The 26,220-nt window shown below is 35.9% G+C and overlaps 2 protein-coding genes across 4 annotated transcripts in view; one reads left to right on the forward strand and one right to left on the reverse strand.

Annotated features, from left to right (window-relative positions):
* Window positions 1-26,220, forward strand: part of LOC143245225 (uncharacterized) — a 418,752-nt gene that overhangs the window by 333,890 nt on the left and 58,642 nt on the right. For all 3 annotated transcript variants that reach the window (XM_076491339.1, XM_076491342.1, XM_076491340.1), the window contains one exon: window positions 16,778-16,919. In XM_076491339.1, the coding sequence (XP_076347454.1) occupies window positions 16,778-16,919 (142 nt within the window). The remainder of the gene's footprint in view (window positions 1-16,777; window positions 16,920-26,220) is intronic.
* Window positions 1-26,220, reverse strand: part of LOC143245228 (glycoprotein 3-alpha-L-fucosyltransferase A-like) — a 524,457-nt gene that overhangs the window by 63,819 nt on the left and 434,418 nt on the right. The gene's annotated exons all lie outside the window — the stretch shown is intronic.

The raw sequence follows: 26,220 nt of genomic DNA on the forward strand, positions 1-26,220 counted from the left end.
TATGTTCCCTTCACTGAAAATGTCGAGTTTTCATTTCTCACGTCTCTTAACGTGAGAAAATAATTCTGATGAGATGTAAACTTTACAATTTCTTATTTTTCGAAACCTATTGTAAATTCAATCGGCTGCGATCAGTTAAAAAGAAAAGACTCATTTCTGTAAAAAAAAAATTCTACTTTAAAGAAGTATTATTATTATTAGAATGTCTTAAAATTTCCCGATCACATTTCTATGAAGTTTTGGGACTAATTCCATATACCGCAACCTACGAACTGAAGAAATATGTGGCACTCTAAATGTGGTTTCATCCTTACAAGCAATTGCAAACTCATAAGTGGAACTTTGGCCCAGCATGGACAAGCGTTACGTGCGACTCGTAATCTGAGAGTCGCGGATTCGAATCCCCGTCGCACCAAACATGCTCGTCCTTTCAGCCGTGGGGGCGTTATAAAGTGACGGTCAATCCCACTATTCGTTGGTAAAAGAGTAGCCCAAGAGTTGGCGGTGTGTGGTGATGACTAGCTGCCTTCCCTCTAGTCTTACACTACTAAATTAGGGACGGCTAGCACAGATAGCCCTCGAGTAGCTTTGTGCGAAATCCAAAACAAACAAACAAAACAAAGTGGAACTTTATAATTTCAAACAGAACTTCCAGTTAGTAGCATAGCTCAATTGAACTAAAAGTTTGTGATATGAGAAATGTCAGCTAAGTCCATATCTTCACAGTTTTCGTTGCTTCCATAAAAAAAAAAAAGAAACGTACGAGCGTTTTATCACGTTTAATATTTGTGGCTCCTAACAGTGTCTATTAAATACCAACTATTTTTCTTTCCATCTCTGTTCTTTCTTTCCCCTTCCCTCTCTCCAGTATATTATTGTCCACTCGTATCTCACTAACTGTATTCTATTTTCGTCTTGTGGATATTCATCGAGCGCCCCCTGTTTTCTCTCTATTACTTCTCACCGACAACGACTGTGTTGTCGAATGCCTCAAGCGTGATAGGTTTTAACCTACTTGAAATTAAGATACCAAGTAAATAACCAGTGCAAAAATTAATTTAAGTTATGAATTTACCAATGAAACTCGTGTGAATATTAGAAAATCCAGATGTCACAACTAAAAATGACGTATTATATATTGATGTGAATATTAGAAAATAATTTATGTACGAAACAAATTGTCTTCAGTTTTACTTATAAGATAATACCGACAAGTTATTGATCACTGTCTGATCGAATATCGATCATATGAAACACTTGGCTAGCAAAAATACAACTTGAAACAATTCTATCTTGTTAAACACTGAAGAAAACAGGTTTCGTTACAGAAATATAAAAACAAAAACTGAAGATAGACTTATGCAAAACAGGTCACACTTAAAAAAGTTTCTCGAACTTATAACTTGAAGGGATATCACAGCTGATCTCCTGTAACGTCGTGTCTTATGCAATGGCTTCTATATCACAGCTGCTCCTACAGTTCTTGTATATTCGTTATCAAGTCTCTGTAGTGACTGTACAACGTTTACTTAACTAAGGGAAAGTCAAGGTGTTCTCTTACCTCAATTTTTTCCAAAATCCAGATGTCACTACTAAAAATTACGTATTATATATTGATGTAAATATTTACAATTTGTTCTTGTATTCGAATTTTCGAAGGAGTTTTGTTGTCCATAACACTACATTATTAAGTTAAATTAATTTCTATACAACAAGTAATTGTTTTTTATATATTTTTTTCGCATTATGTAACGCTTCTCAAGATAAGTTAAATTCAAAGCAAACGTGCAACAGACGTCAAGTTACTAAAGGTTTAACATAAAATATAAATAATTTATGGAAATATTAAGTAAAGTGTATTATAATTGTATTCACGCAAGAAAATATAAAAAGCAGTCCTCACGTACACAGATGTCTTGATCAGCTTATCGTTCGAGGGCGCTCGACTTGCAATCTCAGGGTCGTGGATTTGAGTCCCCGTCTCACCTGCTCGCCCTTTCAGCCTTAGGGGCGTTATAATGTGATGGTCAATCCCACAATTCGTTGGTAAAAAAGTAGCCTAATAGTTGGCGGTGGTTGGTGATGACTAGCTGCCTTCCCTCTAGTCTTACACTGCTAATTTAGGGACGGCTAGCGCAGATAACTCGTGTAGCTTTGCGCGAAATTCAAAACAAACAAACAAACCTTTTAGTCAATACATCCGCTAGAGACACATACATTTGCATGCTTACAGATGATGTAAACTCCTTAAAAGAATCCCCACATAAGATTTCCAGGTGACTTACAAAGCTTTTCTAAGTTCAACCGTGAATTATCCAAGACAGTGACTGATGCAGTATATCGAAATTTCTCGTTGAACGGGTTAATATGCAGCACACAACTAACGTAATACCTGACCTTACGACACACTGATATAATGTTAATATTGTATGTTACATTATCATACTAAGATTTTGAGAAGTATGTTGATATTATATAATATAACATATTTCTCTGCTTCTGTTCATAAATAGAAAGAAACAGAAAGTATGGTCTTCCTCTCTTCAGTGTTTCAGCGGTAAGCCTGAAAGTTTATAATGGTAAAACCAGCGGTTCAATGCCCGTGTTGGGCACAACATATGTAGCCCATTATGTATTTTAGTGATCAAGAACAAACAATAAATAATGCCTACAAAACAACACAAAGATAAGTACATTTAACGGGGCTTTTGGTTAAGTTCATGAAACTCCTAAAATATATTCTGTTTACGAATTCAGATGGAGATTAATGTAAAACTTATTCTCTGGTCGTAGATAAAGATTAAGCCAGGAAAATACAACGAGTTGCTTAAGTAGCCATGCCCAATTATAGTAATGACTGTTTTCCCCGTCATTTCACATTGACTGTCATAGTTTCTCGTGTGAACGATGAATGAAAAACCCGTACATTGAGTGGGCTCAATCGCGGGTTTTTACAGTAACTACTCCGTGCGTATCAGTTGGTAGTGTCGGTAAAATAGAAGGATTCTTAACGTAGTTTTATTCTCTAGCTTTGGAAGGAATGTTAGATAATAATCTCACATAAAAGTGTAATATATATTAATTTCTTAATACTATTCTTTGAGCTTACATGTGTCACTTTTCCTCGGTGGGCTCGGCAGACAGCCCGATGTGGCTTTGCTATTAGAAAACATAAACAAATATCTCATATAAAAAGTATAAATCAGCTGTTACTTAATACTATTCCTTAATATTACATATGTGGCATATAATACACTGATCTTGCGTTTGTCTGTCCAGATGTTTGTGATCACGCATTCAGACGCTTCTGCATTATTAGCTAAATTTGTCTCTATTAGAACTTTACGTTTATTTTACTTTGCAATAACTTAGCTGGCTAGTTTTATGGATTTCTATAAACACCTTTTATGTAGTTTTTCTTTAGTACGGGTTTCATTTTTCGTTTTTGTGGGTATCTTTGTTTGTGTTACATAGAAAATTCAGATAACCGTTTCATAATATGTGCTTTATAAAAATTGCGATTATTTTACAATATTACTTATTTAACGTGTAGTTTAATTAAATTACGTTACGTGTACATCAGTTTGTTTGTTTAATCACGTCAGTTATTTTTATATAGACAAGGATTTATGAACCTAACACATAATACCTGTAAGAAAGTGTAGCTGAAATACTGTGCATGAAAACAATAGACAAAAAAAATCAGGTGAAAGGCTTGGATTATTTTCAATTTGCGTAAAGCTACACGAGGGCTATCTGCGCTAGCCCTCCCTAATTTAGTAGTGTAAGACTAGAGGGAAGACAGCTAGTCATCACCACCCACCACCAACTCTTGGGCTACTCTTTTACCAACGAATAGCGGGATTGAGCGTCACATAATAACGCCTCCACAGCAGAAAGGGCGAGCATGCTTGGTGTAACGGGGATTCGAATCCACGACCTTCAGCTTACGAGTTGAGTGCCTCAACCACCTGGCCATGCCAGGCCCAGGAGAAAGGCATGACTCTACAACAAATGGGTTGCGAGTTGCTACTAGTTAGTTTGTACAAACAGGTGATCATATAAAACACTAATTAATTAATTAATTAACATTATTCTCTTAGGATACGCATGAGACAATAATACAACATACCAGCTAATGAACACTAGTCGTCAAGGCTATACATGTGATTTATAAAACAAGAAAACATTAATTCGTTAACTCTATTCTTTGAGGTTGCATGCAGAGCAAACGAAATAAGAAATAGCTAATACTGTTTGTAAAGATATGCATGTTTCATTTTCAAATAGCAATTAGTTTTAAGGATATATATATATATCGTAAGTAAAAATATAAAACTATTAAATCAAATATACTTAATCACGTGCTTCGCGAAAGCAATACATTCGTACATTCTAGTGTAGTCGTAGATGTGTGTTGAATTTCTAGTCAGTTAACGTGACGATTTCGTGAGTAACAGTTAAAACGAAGCTGAAATATTTTTTTTCCACATTTATGCGCAAACGCTTCGCCACGCTTCGATGTGCGTGCACCTGACACTTGGACAACAGAAAGTTGAAAGTTCACTTTCAGTGACCACGAGAGCGCAGATCGGAAATTAATATTAAGTGCTGTTCACATTCTAAATCGGCAACAAAATTTTCTAGCTAAGCCTTTCAAAGAGATTTGAAGAGATACAATGCATTACAGTTTTACGTTTGCAATCGCTATTTAAGCTATTAAAGGTTGAACTTCGGTGCAAATCGTATTCTGTTCTTGTTTACCAAGTATATACTTTCACCATTTACGAATTACATTTACAAAACAAACTCACTGCACAGTTTATCAGTCTAAGTCCAATATCTACTGTTTCCTTATCGCTGTTATAAAATGATTTATATTGTAGTTACAATAATTCAAATGAGCATAATTTTTTTTTTTCCAGTTATGGGTTGTTGCGTGACATAAATAGATATACTATATGTTCGGAGTAACACGTGTTCAGTAGATTAATATATATGTGTTTCTATTTTATATTTTACAAATAATCTAAGTGAAATCAGGACGTCTTCCTGTATCTGGGTTTGAATAAATTAGTTATATATAACGTTTCAAAAGTACTTGTCCCCTATCCTTCGCAGTGAACGAACGATATGAAACGTCTATTATCCGCGCCAACTTTTTCTTGCATATCCTTACGAATCATCCTTTTGTTCACCCCTGCAATTCGTGGGTGTTCCTCACGCGATCAAATCATTTTGAATCGAAAACCGATAGAACGTAACTTTGTCATTTTCTCTGGAATAGAATCCACATAATCAAAGCGCATAAAGAAACGTGTCTCAGAAACTTACTAACAACTGGAATGTATTTTGTCGTGTTGCTCTTGACCAGGTGAATAAACCGAGACAAATTCTAATATCTGGGAAACACTGTATTAAATGACATCATTAAATATTAATTTAGGCCCGGCACGGCCAGGTAGGTTTAGGTGTTCGACTCGTGATCTGAGGATCGAGGGTTCGAATCCACGTCGCGAACAAACATGTTCGCCCTTTCAGCCGTGGGGGCGTTATAATGGTATGGTCAATCGCACTCGTCGTTGGTAAAAGAGTAGCCCAACAGTTGGCGGTGGATGGTGATGACTAGTTGCCTTCCCTTTAGTCTTACAATGCAAAATTAGGGACGGCTAGTGCAGATAGCCCTCGTGTAGCTTTACGCGAAATTACAAACAAACGTACAGTATTAATTTCTGTGCTTTTATAATGTATCTTTTAATTTACAAACGTTTTGGCGAAAATAATTAATAACTGTTATTTAATCTTACATTACGCTCGTTACCATCTTCAGTGAACAAATTATATGTTTAAACTGGAAAGGGAAAAATCAGTTATAATTTATGGTAGGTCTTAGATAAACATCTTCTTATGAAGAAAAACTCCATTTCGAGACAGGAAAATTCGCAAAATCTGTCTGTACATCACATGAAAACTTACCACACGAAACAAGGGTGAACATGGTGTGAAAATCAGAACGGAACAATCGTAACCTGAGTTAAAAGTATGAAGTGTTGGTTGTTGTTGTTTTGAATTAAGCACAAATCTACTCAATGTACTATCTGTGCTCTGCCAACCACGAGTATCGAAACCCGGTTTTTAGCGTTGTAAGTCCGAAGACATACCGTTGAGCCACTGGGGGGCGCGAAGTGTTGGAACTATATAAAGCTGTTAGGATCTATGACTTGGTCATTTAGCTCACTACAAAAACAACAACACAAGATTATATAATACTTATTGAGTGTGTTTCGTTTTAGCTCACTATTTAATAGTCTAAATTAATTTAGATATGTGAATAATAATGTAGCATTGCGCCAATTTATTATTTGGTATTACACAGTGTAACAACCATTGGGTGACTATATTGTACTTTTGTTTTCTTTCCACCAGCCGTAAAATTAAAACTATAACCTACGACATAGAACTCCAAGCTGTATTGATGAGCCTTTAATAGGCGAAACTGGACGCAACGAAAACTTGGACCTTTACGTCACAGGTTATATTTCAGTCCTACCTATAGTGGAAAGGGAAATAAAAATCAGTAATATAATCACAAAAGTCTTAAATATGACTCAATATGACTACTAGTAAACTGTTTAGAAACTTAGTCGGTGATATGAAAGTTGAACAAATAATATTTGATTTATCATTGGTTAAATAGTGAGTAACAGTTTGTTGGCTATGTTTGTTTAATTTGTAATAATTAATCGTTAAGAGACTTTACAAACTTACAAATATTTATCGACGACAAACACTTGAATTAAGTTTACCTCTGTTAAATTACCAAGCCACAACTCTTGGGAATTTAAGAAGAACAAACGTCAAGGCATTTAAAATGTCTTTAACTACAGAAAGATATAAACTTTCAATTATCAGAGGCTGTAACGCTCGTAAGTACAGGCATTATGACGTGACATTACCAATATTTTGGTCTCCAATTGATCCAAAGGATACAGCTAGAGTAACTATATTTAACATAAAGTTACAAAATAATAAAGCCCGCCAAGGCCTGGTGGTTAAGGCGCTCGAATCATAATCCGAAGGTCACGGGTTCGAATTCCCATCACACCAAACGTGCTCGCCCTTTCAGACGTTGGGGCGTCATAAAGTTACGGTGAATCTCACTATTCTTTGGTAAAAGAGTAGCCCAAGAGTTTGCGGTGGGTGATGATAACTAGCTAACGCAGATAGCCCTCGTGTAGCTTTGCGTGAAATTGAAGATAAAAGCAAACAAATGTCTGTTTTTTGTTTGGTAATAGTACATTGTTGCTTAAATAACATTCTGATTTTCAGGGTACAAAATGGAGCATGCAACTGATTATTTCCTGTTTTGTTCACCAAAAAACACAGTGAACTCACAGTGCTCTGTTCACTATGGCTATCGAAACCCCATTATTAACGTCATAAACGATCACATTTACCGTGAGCAACCGGGTATGTGTGTGAGCAGAACTGGATGAGGTACGTTAAACGTAAATTCGAGAAAAACATTTTCTGGTAGAAAAGACAGGAATATGTTTGTTGGTAAGCTCTAATCTTCACAGCAAGCTATCCTTGCTATATTTATTGCAGGGATCGAATTCTGGATTTTAGCGCTTCAGATCTTAAGCTTACCACTAAGACCTAAGAGACATATCATATAAACAGTCTGCAAAGTATACGGATAGACAAATCGATTTGCTCATACAATTAACTTTCTCGCAACGAAACAGTTATAGCTTGTGGTATTTGATTCAGAAAAAAAAAAGTGTAATATGTAATTTCGCGTAATTAAAAACACAGAAATAAATTTTTCAAAATATATCGCTAAACCGTTATATCGAGTAATGTTAACCGGGTGTTTCTTATTGGTTAAAATACGTTATTTTCAAATTTACCTTGGAAATTACGGTGGTTTGGACTGTATGAAATTTAGAGACAGCTCACGAGCCGTGCTTCCTGCACGTGCTCACGAGAGCTCGGATATTAATCAAACTCATTGCAGCGTGAGGCAGCTTGTTTTTCTTTTTTCTCTTTTCGAATGTCCAAATATAATAGTATGGTATAGTTTGCTATTTTGTACATCTCAGCTTTTAGCAAGCGTTGTGGTTCTTGTGGTACACAGTGGATCACGTGGTTGGTGTTTTGTTGTTTAAGTCTTAATATAGATGTTAACGGTGCTAAAAACTCTCACCAGTTATGTCGTGTAAATTTTACCACTGTGAGGCACATGATATGCTTTCAGTACACTAAACGAATGTATATTTGTGTAGAAAAATATAAAAAAATCAATATATGTATATATTCGTTGTTGATTTGCCTTCAAGATCAGTCGTGAACTTTGAACTCAACTGGAAGGTAAATTATTAAAGTGACTAAAATAGTTCACACATTGTGCAGTCTTTAAACATTGTGAATTTAAGGTTCAATGTTAATTTTTGTCTGAATATTCTTAATAGATATAAATATTATACAAGCAAGTTGCATATGTAAAATTTGTACTCTCCTTTCTACCTGCGTGTTTCACGTGAAACCGCGCCATCTATCCGTTGAAAGAGTCAACCAGTTTATTTATATAATTCATTTTTTAAATGTTTTGTTTGTTTTTCGAATTTCGCACAAAGCTACTCGAGAGCTATCTGTGCTAGCCGACCATAATCTTGTTTATTTCAATAATACAACCCTAAAAATATTTTTATATTGGTATAAGAAAACCCAGATTTGTCTCACTATATTTATGTTACAATCCTGAAATAAGTCATTTTAAATGTTTTATCTTTCTCTCAGAAAAGAAATTGTCATAATATGAGTGACCCTTTTTCGCGAAATACTTTACTTACGTACATCTTAGTCGAGATGTCGCACCACATGATATTTTAATATTCATGACATAGCAGACAATTGTAAGTATTTCACGTAGTTTTCCTAACTAGTTTTCCCAAACTATTTTGGGATCAGAATCATTATCGGATTGAGGCTTAACTTGAAACTTCAGTATCAACAGAGAAGTAAAACCTGGAGGAAGTGTAGTGTTGTTACCTCGCACAGTGAACAATGTATGTTGTGAACTAAGCTGTTGTTGCAATGCTTGTATAAACAATGATATTCTTGTCACAAAATATTGTTTTTACAACCATATATTTTATGTAAAACGACCTTAAATTATAATACCAAGTCCTGCTTCATAACATTTATTGATCTGCTAGATATGTATATTAATAATAATAAACTGTAAATTAATAAGTTATTAATAAGCTTACTCTGCTTTAAATTAGTTAGATTGTTTGTTTATTTTGAATTTCGCCCAAAGCTACACGAGGGCTATCTGCGCTAGCCGTCCATAATATAGCAGTGTAAGACTAGATGGAAGGCAGCTAGTCATCACCACCTACTGTCAATTCTTGGGCTACTCTTTTACCAATGAATAGTGGGATTGACCATAACATTATAACGCCTCTACGGCTGAAGGGTCGAGCATGTTGGTGTGACGGGGATTCAAACCCTTGACCCTCAGATTCCAAGTCAAGCGTCCTAACCATCAGGCCACACTATAAATTATTGCAAAACCTTTTTGTATGAGATTTAATTCCACTTTAATAGTAGTGTATCCGTATTTTCCTTTGTAGTGGTGATACTATGGAAGTGTCGTATCAGCTCTTCTTCGACGTAATCAAACGCAAAGACTCGGCGAACTGACACACAGTTCCTCCTGGTAACAGATCACGTAACGTTGATTTATTCCTTGTAGCAGAAGTCACCTGAAATTACACTAGTAAATACAATTGAAGCCAAAACTATGGTTGTATCTCAGAATGGTTGGTATGGGTATCAGCACTTTTACTGATAAGGAGAGAAAAACGGTTTCATCCTTCCTGGATCATCTTCAGGTTAAGTGGGTTTCTCGTTATCAAGGAAAACTATGGTTGATTCTTTTCGAGAGCAGGGCCGGACGAGGCAACTGCCCAGAGCCCATAATTAAAAGGGGCTCATAGGTTACTACATGTACTGCAGGATGGAGATGCAAGTAGGGAGGCTATGGTCGGGTCACCGCCAGGGGTCCGAATCACCCTTGATTTGTCCTTATAGAGAAGTTTCTTAGTGTTTCTATAAGTACGTCTGTAATTATATATATGTGTGTAGCTCATATAGTGGTACCCTTGATTTGTCCTTATAGAGAAGTTTCTTAGTGTTTCTATAAGTACGTCTGTAATTATATATATGTGTGTAGCTCATATAGTGGTACCCTTGATTTGTCCTTATAGAGAAGTTTCTTAGTGTTTCTATAAGTACGTCTGTAATTATATATATGTGTGTAGCTCACATAGTGGTACCCTTGATTTGTCCTTATAGAGAAGTTTCTTAGTGTTTCTATAAGTACGTCTGTAATTATATATATGTGTGTAGCTCATATAGTGTTTCCTATAGAAAAGTTTCTTAGTGTTTCTATAAGTACGTCTGTAATTATATATATGTGTGTAGCTCACATAGTGGTACCCTTGATTTGTCCTTATAGAGAAGTTTCTTAGTGTTTCTATAAGTACGTCTGTAATTATATATATGTGTGTAGCTCATATAGTGGTACCCTTGATTTGTCCTTATAGAGAAGTTTCTTAGTGTTTCTATAAGTACGTCTGTAATTATATATATGTGTGTAGCTCATATAGTGGTACCCTTGATTTGTCCTTATAGAGAAGTTTCTTAGTGTTTCTATAAGTACGTCTGTAATTATATATATGTGTGTAGCTCACATAGTGGTACCCTTGATTTGTCCTTATAGAGAAGTTTCTTAGTGTTTCTATAAGTACGTCTGTAATTATATATATGTGTGTAGCTCATATAGTGGTACCCTTGATTTGTCCTTATAGAGAAGTTTCTTAGTGTTTCTATAAGTACGTCTGTAATTATATATATGTGTGTAGCTCACATAGTGGTACCCTTGATTTGTCCTTATAGAGAAGTTTCTTAGTGTTTCTATAAGTACGTCTGTAATTATATATATGTGTGTAGCTCATATAGTGGTACCCTTGATTTGTCCTTATAGAGAAGTTTCTTAGTGTTTCTATAAGTACGTCTGTAATTATATATATGTGTGTAGCTCACATAGTGGTACCCTTGATTTGTCCTTATAGAGAAGTTTCTTAGTGTTTCTATAAGTACGTCTGTAATTATATATATGTGTGTAGCTCACATAAAATCGTATCTCTTTCTTCAATATCCCACCTCGTGCTTCATAGTTTGAGGGTTTGTAACGTTAAAAAGTTCGGTTCGATGCCTGCGGTTGGCAAGTGTCTGAATGCTTAATCGTGTGATTTAAGGAGTTTGGTAAATAGTAAGAGCGTGTCTTCTTCTTATATGCCCCTCTCTGCGATAGGCTTAAAGGCTTATAACTCTCAGATTAAGGGCTCAATCCTTTCGGTTAACACAGAACAAATAATCAGATAATTGCGAAGATTTGCGATGAAGGACAAAAACTTCGTGACGTTTTGTGTTTTTATTTTCGTACTTGTGAGTGATCGTTGATTCAAGTTTCTGTTCATAATTTCTACGTTTTGAGAGTTCTACCGATAAGAATCATTTGATAAAAATTAGATGTTTCAGAATCGAGTTATTATATTCCTTTAATCAGTTAAAAATAAATTGATTTATAAATAGAAAACAAAACAAATCAGCATAATAAATAGTTCAGTGGAGTAGGTATGCGTAAACATCGTAATAGAGCTCTTACTGAGTGCCAGATGCTGATGCCAAGTGACTATAAGTTATTACATCACGTGTTCGGGGTCTACTCTATGTAAACACCTAGGACATTTTGTTTGTCTGTCATCAGTTAATTAACACGTTCGTCTTTTTAATTCGCTCAGAAATAAAAACTCTTTTTCCTCTACGTTTCTCTTAATTTTTTTTTTTCAATATACTCGAATGTTTGTATGCTTTATACGTCAATAGAGTTTTCAGTTATATATTTTAATTCACTTTATCAGCGTATTGTCGTTGGGAATAAACGTGGAAATAAACTGGTTTTTGTCGGCCATGTAACACTCATAAGAATTCTATCTGCTGTACTAGTACTTGACGCTCTATCGGTTGCAAGATAATGGATTTATTGACGTGACATAATGAATACGTGCTGTGCTCGTGAGGGCTGCAGTTCATCAAGGTAATGACAGTGTTCCACGTCTCACTATCCTGAGATATCTTCACAGTTTCGTTATGAAATGATCTACGTAACATAAGGCATACTGTAGAAATAACTAAAACAGAATGATAGAGCTTCGGAGTGCGCAGGGTGACCGTGAAGTCGAGAGTTCTTGATTTCGGATCTGGCTAGTCCGATTAGATTCCTTTAAAACCACAAAATATTCCTCGCACTTTAAGCTTTATAAGAGAAGTAGTCGACCTCTTTCTTAGTGTAGATTGAGTGGTTGTGCTAATTGATTCAAAAGTGGCTTTATGGATTATGAATGTACAATACAAAATGTACAGCTTTTCCTCTAAGCTTCTGAAATCCACACTAGCTTGTAAACCCAGCGCTTGTATCGTTCGCTCATAGTCCTAAGAACAACAGACTATTGAGCTAATTTCTAAGTGACCTGAGAAGCAGTGTTATTAAACACGAGAAACGATGTTTAATCAAAAAGTCCAGAGCCCCATATCAGTCACTGTCTGCTCAAGAAGGGATTGTTTTTTTTTCTTCTAGTCATACGTAAAACCATTACACCGCCATCATCTTCCTGGACTTTATAACACAAAGCTACAAAGTTGATTGTTTTTCATGCTCGGTGAGGTTTGGTTTGTTTTGAATTTCGAGCAAAGATAATCGAGGGCTACCTGCGCTAGCCGTCCCTAATTTAGCAGTGTAAGAGGGAAGGCAGATAGTCATCATCACCCACCGCCAACTCTTGGGCTACTCCTTTACCAACGAATAGTGGGATTGACCGTCACATTACAATACCCCCACGGCTGAAAGGGCGAGCATGTTTGATGCGACGGGGATTCGAACTCGCGTCCCTCAGATTACGAGTCGAGTGCTTTAACCACTTGGCCATGCCGGGGCCCATGGGTAAGGAAGACCAGATGGTAAAATAAATGCAACATATAAACACAACTAAATTTGAAACACTTCACATCCGAAGCTTCCTTCAATAAGCACGTGCAAACGAAGCAAATTTTCCTACGTGTTTTATTTGCAATTTAAAAATGGCTTCTCCCTATACTCTGGACGCTCTTGTACTTATTTTTATTTGTTTGAAGTTAAGCATGAAGTTACACAAAGGGCTATTTGTGCTCCACCACCACGGATATTGAAACCCAATTTCTAGCGTTGTATACCCGCAGACATGCCGTTGTGTCACTGGAGGGCTGTACTTTTATAAAAATAAAAAAAAAATTGACATCTCAATTCCGTAGACAAAAGAATCGACATCACCATGGAAATGGAAGAACAACACAGTCTACCGTTTTTTGACATCTCCATCAGCAAACAAGCAAGACAAATAAACACAACTATATACAGAAAACCCACCCACACGAACAGATACCTACACCAGTCCTATCATCCACTTCAATAAAATGTGGTATAATCCAATGTCTAAACAAGAGAGCAGGAAATATTTGTGATAAGACATCCATCGAAACAGAACGCCAAAAGATCGTAGAGTTTTAAAGATAATGATTACCCACCTTCTTCTTCATCAAAAACTCTTTAAAAAGACCAAAACAGAAAGAAAAGATAATTGTCACTACCACACCTGCAACATTACAGTGAAAAACTCAAACGCATAACCAAGAAATTCAACACAGAAGTCCGTTGGGAATCCTACAGTACGTTAAGATCCATTCTGGTAAAAAACAAACAGCGACCTACCTAAGAGAACCTTAAAACGCTATCTTTGAAATTCTGCGTTCCTTTAACGATACATACATTGGAGAAACGGGAAGAAAACTTGTGACAAGAATAGAAGAACATAACGATAACACAACACTCATGAAAACACAAAATTCAGCCATTGCAGAGCATGCCACGCCAACTAGACACAGAATAAACTGGGAGAAAACTAGAATCATCGACTCAGACAAATTGTGGAAGACAAATAAAATCAACGAATCATTTAATATTAAATCTTTACAGAGATTCTGAATTAGAGGTGAGTAACCTGTGGCTGCCATTGGTTGAATCTACAAGAAATCTTTCCACCAATCAGAAAAAGTGATAATCCAACCAATCATAACAGTTCTCTACAATTCACCAGGGCACTATGAAAGACCAATAACACTTACACACACAAGAGTCAAAACAAAAAAAAAAAACAAGAAACCCCCTGCTAATTTCAATAATATTTCACGTAAGGGGACGAAGAGGAACCACAACGTTCCTAATCACCCCACTTGGAGAAAGAATTCTTCAGATTTCTCTCTCTCTAAACTAAACCCCTGCCACATTAGTTTGCGTTTGCGTTGCACACACACTGATCTGAAGATGAAAAGCGGAATACTTTCGAAACGTCGTCCTCTACATATGTGTCTCCACAACACGCAATTGCCGTTCATTCTACAAAGTTTCATCATGAATTCTCTGCCTAAATGATATATCAAATAATTAGAAATATACTTGGTTAAATCAAAATAATCTCATTAATTATTATTGAGGGTTACTGTTTGTTACATCTATTATTGATAAAGTCATGAAATTATTTATATAGAAGCATTTTTACAAGCCAAAATTTATTCTGAAACGAAAGTAGTTACACCCAATATTTCTTTTTAATATTTATACGAGATCATCTGACAAAGTATGTTTGTCTCTTGGTGAAGAGCCTATAACATCATCCTTAGCTATCTACTAACTAGTTGCTATTTGTTATAATATCATTATTAGACAGTAATTACTAATTACGTTATTCTAAACTTCCCCATTGTAAAAAACAAACAATTTTGATACCCGTGGTGGTTATATCACGGACAGCACATTGTGTAGCCTTGTGCTTACCAATAAAAAAAGTCTTCTGCTGGTACAGCGGTGTCTTTGGATTTACAACGCTAAAATTAGGGATTCGAATAAAAATATAAACTTCTACTCTTAATTCTTTTGTCGTTTTGAAGTGAAGGCTTTAAAAATGAGCACGAACCAGGGTTCGATCCTGGGTTCTCTTGTTAAAAAATAATAATAACTATATTAAACCTGTGTAAAGAACTAACCATGACAACAATGACGAGATAAAATAAATTATGATATATCTATTGTATTTAGACCATTGTAAAGTTAGCATTAAATAATAGATAACATAACTAATATATTGGCCACGATAATGTTGTTTATTCTATTTAGATAAACTCAGCAAGAACATGAAGATAAATTATCAACTATTATGTAGTCGTGTGGAAGCCACTAATCAAAGCCTAGTTTGTATTCTGATATTAAAAGAGATCAAATACGTATTTTTATCAGGTTGTGAATGTTGAAGATATAATAGCTGTCTCGTGATAGAACACTGACTATTTGCTGTTTTACTTCAAGCTTCCAAGCGTTCTGTTACAAGGCATAATATTTTGTAGGTAAAATTAATTTATGTTTCAAATAACAGTGCTCCTAGTATGTTTGCGTATTTATGCGGCTAGAAACCGGGTGGGCTTGGCATGGCCAAGCGCGTAAGGCGTGCGACTCGTAATCTGGGGCTCGCGGGTTCGCGCCCGAGTCGCGCCAAACATGCTCGCCCTCCCAGCCGTGGGGGCGTTATAAAGTGACGGTCGATCCCACTATTCGTTGGTAAAAGAGTAGCCCAAGAGTTGGCGGTGGGTGGTGATGACTAGCTGCCTTCCCTCTAGTCTTACACTGCTAAATTAGGGACGGCTAGCACAGATAGCCCGCAAGTAGCTTTGTGCGAAATTCCAAAAAACAAACAAGAAACTGGGTGCCCCCAGTGGCTCAACGGTATGTCTGCGGACTTACAACGCTAAAAACCGGGTTTCGATACCAGTAGTGGGCTGAGTACAAATATCCTTTTTTATAGCTGTACACTTTAACAGCGAATCATATAATAGACAGTAATAGATTTTTTACTATAATTTTCTAACTGGTAGTTGTTTCATTTTTGTTCTTTAATACTCTTTCGAACTGTTATTAAATTACTGTTTTTTTCGTTCTGGATTACGTATCGAAGAAGGAACTTCGTCTGCCCTAGTTTGTTTTATTTAATGCTAATTATTTAGATACTGTGGGTTTGATTCATAATCGGTAAAGAACGATACAACTTGTTTTTCGTCTTCGAAAATTGTTTTCAAATCTTATTTTGTTTGTTTGTTTTTGAATTTCGCACAAAGCTACACGAGGGCTATCTGCGCTAGCCGTTCCTAAGTTAGCAGTGTAAGCCTAGAGGGAAGGCAACTAGTCATCACCACCCACCGCCAACTGTTGGGCTACTCTTTTAACAACGAATAGTGGGATTGACCGTCACATTATAACGCATCCACGGCTGAAAGGGCGAGCATGTTTGGCGAGACGTGGATGCGAACCCGCGATTACGAGTCGCACGCCTTAACACACTTGGCCATGCCGGGCCTAAATCTTATTTTGTACGTACGTTTGTAAGTGTTAAATGTATTGTTACATTTGTAATAAAAAATATTGGACTTGAACGTACGAGAATGGCGTTCAGCTCTTATCACGTGTCGGTCCGTATCCATACAAGTATTCTTTAAAAGAAGATGAAACATCGTGCTTTAGGTATCATAATTGACCTTTAACCTCAAATGATTATATTTTCAGGTAGTTGTCAGTTTCCGGACAAATGGTCGGGTAGCTGGTTCCAGAAGGGTGTCCAGGATCCCATTTTAATTTATAATGGCACTATTTCGAGTAAGGGGGTCTGCAGAGAAGTCAGTGGTGACAAATTTCTTATTGAAAGCAGGCAAGTATCCTTTTTTTTTCCTAGTGAAATGTTTTTTTTATTTATTTTCATGTTAATCATTTATATTAAGGGATTATTTTGGAAAGTAATGCCTCAAGCTGTTACACGATTTAAGATGGATGTAAACTGTAAAATTCACTTAGACATCAGGATCAACATCTGCACCGGATGGAGTTGGATTGTCGATTAAGATATTGTAGACCTATATCTATTGTATTTTCGATTTACGCTAACAAAATGGACAATAATTGGATGCTTTGATATGGTAGGATTACCTGGACATCCAGAAATAATCTCTTCTTAGTCCGTTTGAAATTTGAAAAGTGTTGGAAGAGAGACCTCAAATCTGATACTAAGTCCTCAACTTTTGAATATAAATAACAATTTTAGGCACACGCATCCATCACATTGGAATCTTTGATGGCCAACTGCAGCTCACAGTGTGAATGTGAGGCACTGGCTCTCTTGGTGCCTTAAACGTGGGTCCTGAATGAGGACCAATTGACAACTGTGGGTTGATAAGTCTTGTTGCTGACTGATTTCCTTGAATTTATTGGCATCCTGGAGACCAGCACATTTACTATCGTAATGACGTGTATTTCGATATTCTCATGTATTTATAATATTATAAACATTAATACTCCACTGCCCCTATCCATGAAATATTAAGTAAAAGGTCTGTATCATATGACAGTGTCCAATGCCGCAGCAAACAAAGTGTTAAATAGTGACATAAAATAATGTTGTTCACAATCCACCTTACCTGACACAGTCCCCAGAAGTAAGTCGAACTTTGAAACATATTAGAATGATACCTGACTCATTTATTTTGTGAGATATATGATTCACGTGATTTTACGCGAAGTTACAACAGTTTAAACCTGATGTTACACTTTTTACCAGGAGGCTTAGAGTTAGATCAATCAATTTGTTCTCAAGTAATTGAAACATAGCTTATACAATCATGTACTTTTAGGTAAAAAAAAAAAAAAATCATTTTAGGAACGCCGAACAATGTGAACGTAGCAGCATTCTACTTACGAAACAGGTTTGTAATCGAACGTTAAGATGTTACAACAAATATTAACTTTCTTTAATGTATAAGTTTTACTGTTCTCACATATTAGTTGTTGTTTTTTTATAGTAGACGATATGACATCTAGTAAAATAATATGATACACGAGACAGTCTATTGGGAACAGATGTATATGGAGCTACTCGTTTTTAGATGGTTTATTCTGATCTGAAGCTAATATCAATATGACATGACTAATGTTAGATAAAAGAAAGACATCGATGGCTAAGAACAGAACATCAATAGAATTTACTTCCATTTGCACAAAATGTTCGATTGATTGGCCGTATAGCAGTAAGTTATAATAAACAAAAAAAAAACCGAAACGTCAGTTACAGAGGTAGTGAATATAATCAAGATATGATTGGACAAAAATAAACGCATATTTCAGTGGTATTAAAGTAGAACTTTTATTGGAATAATACCGTATAACCTGCGTGTTCTATACATTTTTCGAGACAGATTCGCTTCACTCCGAACTTTGGCAACGTTCACTTTGATTAGGGAACATTTTTTCGCATAATTTTAATGTTATTGCTTTTCCAATCTATTGGTTTCAGCCATGACTGTATCACGTAAAGTCATGCATCTGTGGCCATATCACGATCTTAAAGTTTCGACCGACATCTTGAATTTAAAGAGATTCTAACATTGGTCCGTTCTGTTATTACGCATTACATTATCATTATCGTGAAAGGAAAAAGTTTTAAGATATCATAATTTAGCTTAACACTGATGCTACTAGAACCTGATAAACTGTTAATGGTCAGATTTTCTGTGATAACTGATTAGTCTGGTAGTAGTTTTAGATAAAGGTAGAAATGTCACTGTTGTTTTGAAGTTAAGCACATTGCTACACGATAAGCTACCTGTGCTCTGCCTACCACAGGTATCGAAATACGGTTTATATCGTTTGCTGGTCTGCAGAAATGTCGCTAAACTACTGAGTGGGGGGGCAGATTGGTTTAAATTTTAGTTTAGTTTGAGTCCCCCGTTATAACAACGGTAAATCTTTGGAGTTACAATGCTAATATCAGGGGTTCAATTCCTCTCGGTGGACACAGCAGGTGGCCCATTGTGTTTTTGTTATAAGTTTATGTATTACTTTCTCATTTGGAATGATTTAATAAAAGTGGATTCGTAAATTTTATTGTAAGGTCTCAATTTCTTTGAAAATATCACAGCCTTAACGTATTGATCACTAAGCCGTGAGGAAATATACAGATTTTACTTGTAACGATCCCACAAGAATGGAGTCACTTTCTCTCATTATTAGAGAACCATCTCCACTAGTATGTTAACGGGATTGCAATGGTAACATCCAGGGTTCGGTTTCACTGGTGGACGGAGCATTTACGTGAAATGGCTTATAGATATTAGGTCAGTACTCTCCTTGGAAGCAACGTATAAATATTAGGGCAGAACTTTCCTTGGAAGTGACGTATAAATATTGAGTTGGTACTTTCCTTGGAAGCAACGTATAAATATTAGGGCAGAACTTTCCTTGGAAGTGACGTATAAATATTGAGTCAGTACTTTCCTTGGAAGCAACGTATAAATATTAGGGCAGAACTTTCTCTGGAAGTGACATATAAATACTAAGTCAGTACTCTCCTTGGAAGTGACGTATAAATGTTGAGTTAGTACTTTCCTTGGAAGCAACGTATACATATTAGGGCAGGACTTTATCTGGAAGTGACATATAAATATTAGGTCAAACTTTACTTGGAAGTTATATATAAATAATAGGTCAGTAGTTTCCTGTTTCTTTCGTTTCAGACATCTTCATACATGTACTAATGTTTTCTAATGTCCAAGTTACAATTCGTTCTCAGTTAAGATTTATTTTTCTGATGACGTATTTTCCACGTGCCAACAAACTGCTATGCAGTGAACACGGGATAATTACAGGTGTAACAGTTGTTGAATCCAAATATTTCAGATCAGTGTGTTTATACCAACGAGAGAATTTTTATATTTATAAGAAAATACTAGTGAAATACAACAACAGTGTTTGTTTTTGTTTGTTTGTTTTAGAATTTCGCATAAAGCTACTCGAGGGCTATCTGTGCTAGCCGTCCCTAATTTAGCAGTGTAAGACTAGAGGGAAGGCAGCTAGTCATCACCACCCACCGCCAACTCTTGGGCTACTCTTTTACCAACGAATAGTGGGACTGACCGTCACATTATACACCCCCACGGCTGGGAGGGCGAGCATGTTTAGCGCGACACGGGCGAGAACCCGCGACCCTCGGATTACGAGCCGCACGCCTTACGCGCTAGGCCATGCCAGGCCACAACAACAGTGTGATTGGACTGTTGATTTTTTGGTTTCCCATTAAAAGGAACAAGTGCAATAATATTTATCTAAACATTCAGGGTAATTTTTCTCGTTACGTTGTTTCAAACAAGGTCATAAAATGTACGTCATAAAAAATTGTGTGAATTGCGTAGTGGTTTACGATTTGATTAAAATTTTCTCTGTGTAACGAACTACATGAAAGTGCCCAATAATGTGACTAGCATGGCTCTAATTAAATTCGTAGAAGTTGATACATTGCTGTTAATTTTAACCTGATTTAATCAACTGTTTCTACTTCCTGGGGTTTTCTGTTCGTATTAGTGCTTTGTCCACAGCTCGAATGTAGGTAATATAACTAAGTACATGCTGGCGTAAATAGTAGGGGACAGAAATATCCGTTAACTTTCTTGTGTTAAACGTAATCACACAATCTTTACAATGTAGTTTTATCAATAAAAAGGGGAATTTAAATGAAATAACTTAAAGAACACTTGTTTCCGTTATTGTAATATTATAATATAATGTTTAGATGTTAGGTTATATTTTTGCTCGGTTTTTCTTTCAAAATTTCCACAATTGAAAACGTAGTGGTAGCACACTAGTCTTTTGATTAATAATTGGTTTTATTAGCTTAATGGCAAGACATTCTAGCATTAAAAGATGGAATTCTTTCCGAAAATAAAGAACAAAGCGGAAAAACTGGAGTTAAGCCTAACAACATATTGTGTTCAATTTCACACAGAGCTACGCGAGGGCTATCTGCGCTATACGTCGTTAATGTAAAAGAGAAAGGCTAAAAGGAAGGCAGCTAGTCATCACCACCCGCCGCCAACTCTTAAGCTACTCTTTTACCAAAGAATAGTGGGATTTATCGCACCTTTACAACGCTCCCATCGCTGAAAGGGCGAGTATGTTTAGTGGATCGGATATTCGAAACGAGATCGTCAGATTACGAATCTAGCGGGCCACTATATTCATTAAGACAGTAGTTGGTAATGCTAATAGTATTATAGCCTCTTACGTCATGGTGTTAGTGTAGTCAGCTGGAAAAACCTTTTAGTGGTTGGTGCAGTATATCCTAGGTTGCACTTCAGGCACGTGAGCTCGTATACCAACAGCGAGGTATTCAACAGATGTGATTAGTTCTTAAAATTGAAGAGCACGTTTAACCAAAACTTTGTTTTAAAAAACACATTTCTAAGTGACTGAACCTGTGCATATCACTGTCTCATTAATTTATTAATTATATTCTTAATAACATATAAAATAATGTTTAAGTAGAATATTATTAGAGTAACTGTTATTTTTCTAGACATTAATATAACAGCAGGTAGAATATTTAGTTTTCAGTTATGGAGAAAAATTACACGTTTTGGAAAGATAACAGGAAAGCATTTCTCTCTAAGAATTTGTTTAGTGACCTCAGCTTTTGTTCCAAAGAGCTGTTGGTTTCAATAATATCATAAACAATCTATATCAAAGGGTTGTAACTGGATTTTATTTAATAACTTAAGGAATGAAACCTTTAAAATTTGAATAAAGTCCACTGAAAATGGAGCTTTGATGTAAAGTGTAACATCGGGTGTGTGAAACATTAACAAATAAGAACGATGGTTTGTCATGCTAAGTGTAACATCGGGTGTGTGAAACATTAACAAATAAGAACGATGGTTTGTCATGCTAAGTATAACATCGGGTGTGTGAAACATTAACAAATAAGAACGATGGTTTGTCATGCTAAGTATAACATCGGGTGTGTGAAACATTAACAAATAAGAACGATGGTTTGTCATGCTAAGTATAACATTGGGTGTGTGAAACATTAACAAATAAGAACGATGGTTTGTCATGCTAAGTATAACATCGGGTGTGTGAAACCTTAACAAATAAGAACGATGGTTTGTCATGCTAAGTATAACATCGGGTGTGTGAAACCTTAACAAATAAGAACGATGGTTTGTCATGCTAAGTATAACATCGGGTGTGTGAAACATTAACAAATAAGAACGATGGTTTGTCATGCTAAGTATAACATCGGGTGTGTGAAACATTAACAAATAAGAACGATGGTTTGTCATGCTAAGTATAACATCGGGTGTGTGAAACATTAACAAATAAGAACGATGGTTTGTCATGCTAAGTATAACATTGGGTGTGTGAAACATTAACAAATAAGAACGATGGTTTGTCATGCTAAGTATAACATCGGGTGTGTGAAACATTAACAAATAAGAACGATGGTTTGTCATGCTAAGTATAACATAGGGTGTGTGAAACATTAACAAATAAGAACGATGGTTTGTCATGCTAAGTATAACATCGGGTGTGTGAAACATTAACAAATAAGAACGATGGTTTGTCATGCTAAGTATAACATCGGGTGTGTGAAACATTAACAAATAAGAACGATGGTTTGTCATGCTAAGTATAACATCGGGTGTGTGAAACATTAACAAATAAGAACGATGGTTTGTCATGCTAAGTATAACATCGGGTGTGTGAAACATTAACAAATAAGAACGATGGTTTGTCATGCTAAGTGTAACATCGGGTGTGTGAAACATTAACAAATAAGGACTATGGTTTGTCATGCTAAGTATAACATCGGGTGTGTGAAACATTAACAAATAAGAACGATGGTTTGTCATGCTAAGTATAACATTGGGTGTGTGAAACATTAACAAATAAGAACGATGGTTTGTCATGCTAAGTATAACATCAGGTGTGTGAAACATTAACAAATAAGAACGATGGTTTGTCATGCTAAGTATAACATCGGGTGTGTGAAACATTAACAAATAAGAACGATGGTTTGTCATGCTAAGTATAACATCGGGTGTGTGAAACATTAACAAATAAGAACTATGGTATGTCATGCTAAGTATAACATCGGGTGTGTGAAACATTAACAAATAAGAACTATGGTATGTCATGCTAAGTATAACATCGGGTGTGTAAACATTAACAAATAAGAACGATGGTTTGTCATGCTAAGTATAACATCGGGTGTGTGAAACATTAACAAATAAGAACGATGGTTTGTCATGCTAAGTATAACATCAGGTGTGTGAAACATTAACAAATAAGAACGATGGTTTGTCATGCTAAGTATAACATCGGGTGTGTGAAACATTAACAAATAAGAACGATGGTTTGTCATGCTAAGTATAACATCGGGTGTGTGAAACATTAACAAATAAGAACGATGGTTTGTCATGCTAAGTATAACATCAGGTGTGTGAAACATTAACAAATAAGAACGATGGTTTGTCATGCTAAGTATAACATCGGGTGTGTGAAACATTAACAAATAAGAACGATGGTTTGTCATGCTAAGTATAACATCGGGTGTGTGAAACATTAACAAATAAGAACGATGGTTTGTCATGCTAAGTATAACATCGGGTGTGTGAAACATTAACAAATAAGAACGATGGTTTGTCATGCTAAGTGTAACATCGGGTGTGTGAAACATTAACAAATAAGAACGATGGTTTGTCATGCTAAGAATAACATCGGGTGTGTGAAACATTAACAAATAAGAACTATGGTATGTCATGCTAAGTATAACATCGGGTGTGTGAAACATTAACAAATAAGAACTATGGTATGTCATGCTAAGTATAACATCGGGTGTGTGAAACATTAACAAATAAGAACGATGGTTTGTCATGCTAAGTGTAACATCGGGTGTGTGAAACATTAACAAATAAGAACGATGGTTTGTCATGCTAAGTATAACATCGGGTGTGTGAAACATTAACAAATAAGAACTATGGTATGTCATGCTAAGTATAACATCGGGTGTGTGAAACATTAACAAATAAGAACTATGATATGTCATGCTAAGTATAACATCGGGTGTGTGAAACATTAACAAATAAGAACGATGATTTGTCATGCTAAGTATAACATCGGGTGTGTGAAACATTAACAAATAAGAACGATGGTTTGTCATGCTAAGTATAACATCGGGTGTGTGAAACATTAACAAATAAGAACGATGGTTTGTCATGCTAAGTATAACATCGGGTGTGTGAAACATTAACAAATAAGAACGATGGTTTGTCATGCTAAGTATAACATCGGGTGTGTGAAACATTAACAAATAAGAACGATGGTTTGTCATGCTACATATAACATCGGGTGTATGAAACATTAACAAATAAGAACGAAATTTTGTCATGCTAAGTATACTCGGGTGTGTGAAACATTAAAAAAATCAGAACAAGACTTTGTCATGGTATCTATACTTTGGGTGTGTGAAACATTAGCAAATAAAAACGAGATTTTGACATGCTGTTGATATATTGGAATGCCAACCATTTAAACTTAGGAAAACTCCTTAACCGTCTGAATGACGTATCGTCAACGTATCACGTGTTACATACATTATCTAAACAATCAGAACAGGAACTGAAACCACATCCTTTCATGGGATCACGAGAAACGTTGACAAGGATCAGGTACGAATATCACGGGGAATGTTGACAAGGATCAGGTACAAATATCACGGGGAATGTTGACAAGAATCAGGTACGAATATCACGGGGAATGTTGACAAGGATCAGGTACGAATATCACGGGGAATGTTAACAAGGATCAGGTACGAATATCACGAGAAATGTTGACAAGGATCAGGTACAAATATCACGGGGAATGTTGACAAGGATCAGTTACAAATATCACGGGGAATGTTGACAAGGATCAGGTACAAATATCACGGGGAATGTTGACAAAAATCAGGTACGAATATCACGGGGAATGTTGACAAGGATCAGGTACAAATAACACGGGAAATGTTGACAAGGATCGGGTACGAATATCACGGGGAATGTTGACAAGGATCAGTTACAAATATCACGGGGAATGTTGACAAGGATCAGGTACGAATATCACGGGGAATGTTGACAAGGATCATGTACAAATCTGAAATTCATATTCATTTCACCTTCCCCCAAAGGTACAACAGTATGTCTGCGGTCTTATACTGTAAGAAACCGGGTTTCGATACCCGTGGTGGGTAGAACAAATATAGTTCTTTGTATAGCTTTGCGTTTAATAACATACAACTAAACCACATGGTTTTCTTCAAATTGTTGACATATTTTACCACTTTAAAGCATCTTTGGGTATATCCTGTATAGTTTTATTCTCGCCAAACATAATGTCATATCAGAGATCGATGATTTTGTATAAAGGTGAGTTTTTAAGCAGTGGTTCGATACAAGAACTAACACAACAAATGTCACCGTTAAACTTTGTCTGCTTTAAGATATTGGTAAATTCAAAAGTATCTTTCATCAGAAGAAATGTGAATTATCTACCAATGAACTTTCAATTTGAAAAGATAAAAATGTCTCTTTTTTGTTAAGCGCAAAAATACACAGTGGACTCTTTATGATGTGCCCACCAGGGATATCGAATAACAGGTTTTGAAATTGTGTCTTCAGGTTTACCGGGGAGCGACTTAAAATGGAAAGTATCGAACAAAAATGTACTTCGATCGTTGAACAAGCGTTGGATTAAAAGTTCATAAATATTTATACGTTAAATATAAAACTATAATTTTATAGGTTAACTGTGTATTGGCATTTTCTTTAAAGCAACAAATCGAGTTGTCACTGTCATTAGCCATGCACAGTTAACCCTAACATCAGAGAAAGGTTCTTACTCTAAAAGAGAGGGGTTATCCGATATAAAACATACAGAAATAAAAAATAAAAATCTATCCACACCATTGGATGGCACTATTATTACAGTCCTAACCACTGGCAGAAGCTGCTCCATCCGTGTTTCTTTTAATTTTTTGTGATAAAAAGAATGTCCGTGTTTTATTGAAGGGGGGGCTGGACTCCATGGATTCTCCTTTGGGTATGTTTTTACTGCACTGATTTGTTTTGAGTAAATTAAAGCAAATAACA

Source organism: Tachypleus tridentatus, chromosome 2 (assembly GCF_004210375.1).
Source record: "Tachypleus tridentatus isolate NWPU-2018 chromosome 2, ASM421037v1, whole genome shotgun sequence".
In the NCBI taxonomy this organism is placed as follows: Eukaryota; Metazoa; Arthropoda; class Merostomata; order Xiphosura; family Limulidae; genus Tachypleus; species Tachypleus tridentatus.